This window comes from Lactuca sativa, chromosome 9 (genome assembly GCF_002870075.4).
Source record: "Lactuca sativa cultivar Salinas chromosome 9, Lsat_Salinas_v11, whole genome shotgun sequence".
Lineage (NCBI taxonomy): Eukaryota > Viridiplantae > Streptophyta > Magnoliopsida > Asterales > Asteraceae > Lactuca > Lactuca sativa.
Window position 1 is genome coordinate 65,524,921 of NC_056631.2, and position 7,051 is coordinate 65,531,971.

The 7,051-nt window shown below is 34.1% G+C and overlaps 1 protein-coding gene across 4 annotated transcripts; it reads right to left on the minus strand.

Annotated features, from left to right (window-relative positions):
* LOC111920393 (uncharacterized) lies at positions 1-4,492 on the minus strand. Of its 4 annotated transcripts, none has more exons than XM_023915964.2 (15): positions 4,428-4,492; positions 3,905-4,098; positions 3,762-3,812; positions 3,484-3,675; positions 3,305-3,403; positions 3,164-3,219; positions 2,948-3,059; positions 2,557-2,736; positions 2,235-2,468; positions 1,962-2,156; positions 1,640-1,822; positions 1,308-1,559; positions 723-821; positions 250-596; positions 1-177 (listed from the first exon to the last, which is right to left on the minus strand). In XM_023915964.2, exons 2-15 carry the CDS (start codon positions 4,034-4,036, stop codon positions 153-155), a joined length of 2,157 nt encoding a protein of 718 aa, XP_023771732.1. In that variant the 5' UTR covers positions 4,037-4,098; positions 4,428-4,492; the 3' UTR covers positions 1-152. The 4 variants fall into 4 exon arrangements, with proteins under 4 accessions (XP_023771732.1, XP_023771733.1, XP_042754119.1 ...); XM_023915965.3 differs by lacking the exon at positions 4,428-4,492 and adding an exon at positions 4,245-4,357; XM_042898185.1 differs by lacking the exon at positions 4,428-4,492 and adding an exon at positions 4,200-4,334.
* Positions 4,493-7,051: the final 2,559 nt, after the last annotated feature.

Genomic DNA, 7,051 nt, shown 5'->3' on the forward strand with positions numbered 1-7,051 from the left:
TGGGTGGAATTTTAATCCATTGAAATCATTCTTAAATAACCAACAGACCATAAATAGTGTGCTAAAAAAGACAGTAGATACACAAAGGAAGAAAAATTAAATTATAGTTCCAATTCCAGTTCTAACCAGAATTCTATAACCATCTTCCTTCATTACATTTGGAAGCTTCCTCGACTCCTGTCACAGAAACAAGAGTTAATAAACGATTATCTCAAAGAAAAGACAATAATGTAAACCTATTATACCTACCTGCCCCCCTGCTGCTGCTGCTGCTGTTTCCCATTGTAATTTGGAGTGGTTGTGGTTGTGGCTGTGGGCCTCCCGTTTTGTCTCATTTGATCATTCTGTTTGGTGACAAGTCTTACACCAACACCATTAGCATTTCCATAATTGGAGGTGACAGCTGGCAGTGGGGTCTTCTTCAATCGAGTTCTTGCCATGGGAGTGACAGCAACCGAAGACAGCAGAGACAGATTGGAAGAGGTTGCTGAGTCAGCAACAGCAGCAGCACGCACTTTTGCATGAGCCACCATAGCTGCAATGATTTCCTGTGCACCCTCCCTCACCTGAATATAATCCCCTTCAATCACAAACAACTGAAACCCACCCACAAAGAAAAAAACAAACTTTAATTATTACACACACACACACACAAAAAAAAAAAAAAAAAAAAAAAAAAAAAAAAAAAAGTATATAATCAGAAGTCAGAAACACCAACTCACTTCGGGATGACTTCCCAGAAAGGCAACCAACTTTCCATGCCTGTTCTCATAATCAGACCAACGAAGAGGTGCAAGCATTTTTGTCAGTCTGTTCAACAGCTGTCAAAACAGTAATAGTCAAACTGTCAACTGTCAAAAAAAAATAGCAACCTACTATAAATCTTTTCATCAATATAAGCACTATGCTTTTAATTTTACCCATAATAACAATACACTAGCATTTCTTTACCATAATAGCCACAAGCTTAAAATTCTTTAAACAATAATAGCCATATATTACTCATAAAAGCAGAAAACTTATAGTTTTTACATGTAATAGCAGTGCACTTGCATCTCTTTACATATGATAGCAATATTTAATAAATAAAGTACAGAGCCGATATTGGTTGCAAAGTGTCGTTGTGTTGCTATATATAGGTACAAAAACCAAGTATGTTGCTAATTATTAGCCTATTATTGATAAAATATAAAGTAAATTATCAAGAGTAAACTATATTGATATTCTCTGCAACTTTATTGATATAAAATGATAATGAAGGCATATATTATAATAAAAATATAAAACTGAGGTTATGGGGTACCAACCGTTGAGCTAATCTGTATTCTTCCTCCAGGAGCAGGTGGAATTGTACGAACAACACAAGCCAATAAAGTTTCTTCATCAAAAAGACCCATTTTTGTTTCAGAAGCAGCAGTGGGGGCACTTGTGGCTTCACTGACCTTTAATGGCTGAATCATTTCAGATGCAATGCTACCAGCAGAACCAAGCTGTTGCTGTTCTGTAGCTGGACTTTGAGCTTCAGTTCCATGACTAGACAGAAAACTTGCATTCTTTCCCTGTAACTCAAAAGTCAACACTTAATCTTAGTGGGATAAAAATAAAATAGCAAAAAACAAATTTGGAACACAAAGCTGACCTGGTGTAAATTGCCATTGTCAGAGTCATTCAACCTTAAAGTTTCATGAAACTGAGACGATATTTGCTGCAAGCTCTGCTGTGATTGCTCATTTACAGACGCTTCATACTGTCTCAATGAATTTTGATCATTTTGGGAAGAATACTGTTCATGAATTGGGATTTGTAAACTTTCTGAGATGGCCTGTAAAAAAAAGTAAATAATAACTACAGTCAAAATCTTGTGAAATCACGAATTGGAATATATATATATATATATATATATATATATATATATATATATATATATATATATATATATATATACATATATTCTAATTCACCTGTTGATTCTGCCAAGTGGGCACAGAATGAAACTGGCCAACATGAGACTGAACAAGATGTGAATTCACATTTTGAGGTAACCCTTGATGGTGTAGAATATATGGATGCAGAGGTGCCAGCTGTCCAGGTGAAAAGAAAGCTGGCATTCCATGCATCGACTGAGGAGCAACTTGAACAGCAGGAACATTTTCATTCTGAAATGCAATACATTATTATTATTATTATCTTATGTAAATGACTTTCTGTATACATATAAATACCAAATCAACTACCTGTGAAGAGACAATTTCTGCATCCCCATTTTGGACACCCCTAGAATCGCCAGCAGGGCTGTTTCCTCCTCTACCCTCCAGCTGGCTTCCATTGTTATGCACAAAATGAGATACATCCTTCACATGACTAGTGCGGGTCCCATCAGAGATAGTGCCATTTCTTTCTCTTGCCTCAGACAACTCAATTTCAAGTTGTTGTAGTGTGTGCAGATGAATCCTCTCCATCTCAGCAAACTGACACATCATACTATATTATTATCGATGCCAAAATATGTGAAAATATGTATGGAATTTGCAATTATAGCTAATTAAAATTAACGACCTGTCTCTGGCAACCAACCCAAAGCTGGTTGTATTGTTCTGTGCGTTCTCTAAGTTCAGCTTGCAATGAGTGATTTGTATTTGACTGCAAGGCATCCATCTCCTGAACACGTGCAATCCAAGCTTGTGCCTCTCTTATCTGCTCATCTTTAAAGATTATCGTTTCTTGAGCAACTCTATGCTGAAAGAAATGGCAAGGGTAAGCAATAAAGCTGTGTAAGTAAGTAAAGAAGCAAGGGTAAGCAGGAAAATAATATACAGATACACAAACAGTGAAAGCAGATACAAGAAGCAGGAAGCAGATGCTAACAATACAGGCCAAGAGTATATGTGTGACTAAAGTAAAAGGGTGGACATGTTCCTGTAAATCATAAACATACAGAGTAGAGTACCTGTTCCTGTAATTCCAAGAACTGGCGCTCTTTTTCTTGGAGATGTTCTTGTAAGTCATGGATTTTTTGAAGATGTTGAGCCCTTTCAGCTTCAGAATTATCACGCTCTCTCCTACAAAATAATATTTACCAACTTATGTTATACTCACCAAACATAAAACTGAGAACTAAACTGACACTATTCAGTATTCACTAACAAATGTTTTAAAGAAATACCGGAAGGTTGCCAGTTCTTTGTTTTGCTCTCGTAAGAGGTCCTCTTTAGCCCATGCCTGTACCAATGGAGAATAGCAGTTATATTAAACAATGACAGATGAAATAAAAAGAAGGAAATGAAAGTTTACAGTTTACACATACTGCTTCATGATCCAATCTAATTGCATGAAGTTCTTTATCTTTATCATCCAAAGTCCTTTGTAATTCCATTATAGCCTTTTCCCTTTCATGTAGTTGCTCCTTCATACACCCACATTTCAGTAAGTGAAAACTAATTGTATAGCGAAACATAAATTATAGGATCAGACATTCTTACTAACCTGAAGTTTAACAGTTGCAGAAATGTGATCTTTGATCTGAGAATCAAAGCGTTCCTGCATTCCCATTACTTCTGATCTGGCTATTAGTCGAGCTTTGAGATTTACCTCTAAATGTTGAAGTTGTTCTCTTTGTTTCACAATATCATCAAGACGCAATTCATGATCGGGACCCCCATTCACAGATTCTCTTCCCTGATGCACACAAATCACACTCCTTTAAGCCCAACTTGAATAAAAGAAAATGTAAAAACATCAACTCAAACGAACAAGTATCATACATCGTATAACAGTGTCTCGTCGCCTTGCCCTAGCTTCGAACGCTCCAAATCCTGATAATAGAAACAGATTACATGTACTAAAACCCTAACATTGTGAGGGAAAAAAATCCGAAAAACGAAAAACATCAGTTAAAAGAACTTACGTCGTTGCCGGAGTTTTGAACTGGATGGTCTGAAACAACACGCCATTCTTTCCGAGAAGACTGAGACTGGGAAGATGGCATCGTCAGGGAAACACCACGGGCTGCTACGGCGACGCTAGCGGCCGCCTCCATCGAAAATCGAACTTATACGCACCGTCAACCCCAATTGGTTCTTTTGTTCTGGGTAGGAAACCCTAAAAGGGAATCAAAAAGAAAAACTGAGAAACTGGAACAATTTAACAGGACAAAAGATCACGAACACGAAAACCCTAGTTAAGCGAGTCAATAAGAGTACGAATCGCGTGCGACTTGGACAAAATCTAAGCGATCAATGCAGTACCCAGTACCACTGTTGATTAGGGAAAATAGGGAAAAGAGTATTCTCGATTTCGCGATTGAATTAAGGGTTTTAGTTTAGACAGAACGAAAATCGATTGCCTGATACTACTATATATTATTTTATATATCATATGTTGTAGCAAAATAAATAAATAAAAAATCACAAAAAAATAAAACAGCATACAGATAGATAAACAGTCATATGGAGAGATGATTGGGCAATTTTTTGACGAAGGATTAAGCTCCCGCCATTTATATCTATATCAAGGATTTAATTGGCCTCTAACGCGCCTTTTGATGAGCGTGTATCTACTTGCTGATTTTTTTAACCGTAATTAGGCTTTTTTTTTTTTAATCTAATTATATATATATATATATATATATATATATATATATATATATATATATTGTGTGACAGAATGCACAGATCTAGACCATTGGATGGAATATAATCAAAAGTCATGATCTGAAGGTTTGTGATAGTAGAATAGGATAGCATGTACCATATAATCATACAAATTTGAGCATAAGGACGTTTTAGTCAATTAAACTATATTAAAAAAGGAAATTTTTGGATTTTCAAGGATAATTAATTTCTTCCATTTTTAAAAATCTGAATATTTTAAATTAATTTAAAATTAAAAATCCGATTTTATTCTGTCAGAATGATATAATTTTAACCATAAACTAGTAAATATATTTTTCGATTTTATTCTGTCAGAATAACAGAATGTCAACCATAAACTAGTAAATACATTCTGAAAGACTATACAAAATCGATTATTGAAATAATAATATACCAAATAATTACATTGTATGATTGTGATTCATTGAATAATAACAAACATTTTGAAAAAATAACAAGTATAATTCTTAAAAAAATAACAACATTCTTAAAACAGTGAGTGTAGTCATTCTTTAATTCATTCTTCAAGTCTTTCCCATCAGGTCTTCAAGCCATTCTTCAAGTCATTTCTACTACAAATTCATTGCCAAGTAATTTGTAGTGATACACTTGTAACAACTGCACATTAAACATACAAATAATTAACTACAATTCTATCAGAATACAACAATAATATTCTTACATAATGAACTTAAATCATAGTCTTTTCTTCTATATGCATAAACATTCTAAAGCATGTATAAATGTATTTTTTCAAAATTACTAGCAACACATGTTTTATGTAATATTTATATCATCATAGAATGAACACGTGTTTACATTTTGATATAAAGAAAAAAATAAAGAATAAAACTCGAGTTCATTCTTAGAAAACAATCATTGTAAAAGAATAAAATTAAAGCTTTTGTGCCTTTTTTGGTTGTCTAAGTATGATCAATTTGCAGGATTACATGTGAAGAATATTACCCTTCTTCATTCTGGAAGAATAGTAGCATTCGTCAAACTAAAGCCCTCTTTATTATAAAATAATATTGCCCTTATTCTGAAAGAATTTATAGGTCAACTAAATGATTTTAATGAGTGTTTTAGTGGCTTTACCTGTCTAGTATGACCTGCTTCACTCTTTCATTATAATGATGATTTGGTAATGCCCTCGTATAATTGATTGTCACCAACAACCCCTGACTTGACTCTACAACAAAATCAATCAAATAAAAACTCAAACTCAATCACAGATGATAGATTGAGAACTAATTTGAATGAAAACCCATAACTTGAGCTACATTAAATAAATTATTAAGAAATAAACAAAGAAGGATAATAGGTAGGAAATGTCGAGTTGGGAAAGGTTTTCCCTTTGCACACCACATTCACCATTCCAGTTTCCATCATGTGGATAAATCTTAAGTCAATAGTTGAAACTGGATTCATTGTCATCAGGTTTAACCCAATATTGTTTGTTAATCATTTCATCGAACATGTGGTGGACCAACAAAAACTCCTACCTAGCCACATCAAGATCTCAAATCCCATACATCTTATACAATCGATAGATAAATAGCTTTTAATTCCTTCAATTTCTTTAAATTGAAGCTGTTACGAGAACCAATATAAGGGGGAAATTGCAAAAAAAAAAATGAGATAAAATTGAGTTATTGATGAAGACAGAAAAAGACCATAAAAACCAAATTGTTGGGTGTAAGACATGTGCCATTAAAGCATCTTGTTCTACGTTACGACAGAGGGACGCAAGGTGTCCTGGACCTTCGTCTCCAGCATACAGTGAGGAAGGCGTAAGAGCATCAATGGTGATTGGAGCCAAGGGATTAGTCGTTAAGAGTGAGGAAATAGATAACAGGAAACACAAGACATGTACCAGGCAGGAAACGAAGGTGAAGCGTAGACATCAGCAACGATCCTCAGGGGGTGGGGGTGTCTCTTGGCGGCTTAAGCTAAGGTAACAGCCTCCTCATTTTGATTTCATCCTCCCTGTAGGTGAAAAAGAACCGTAGACAATATAAAGAGAGGACATAAGATAAAGAGAGAGTATGTCAAATATGTTTACTTATTTCCTTAATTGCAAGATTTCAATTAAATGATTTCCTTTATTAAAAGTACAAAATGTCTAAAATACCCTTTAATGATCTATTTAATTATTTATTATTTTTTGAATTCTCATTGGTGCATTTAGGCACACAATAGTTGCTAAAAACATTTGAACCTAGCTCTCTCTCTCTCTCTCTCTCTCTCTCTCTATATATATATATATATATATATATATATATATATATATATATATATATATATATATATATATATATATATATATGGAACTAAAAGTGGACCTTTAGATTAAAAAAATTAAGGGCTAAGATCTTTTATGACATTTTTGTAAATAAATG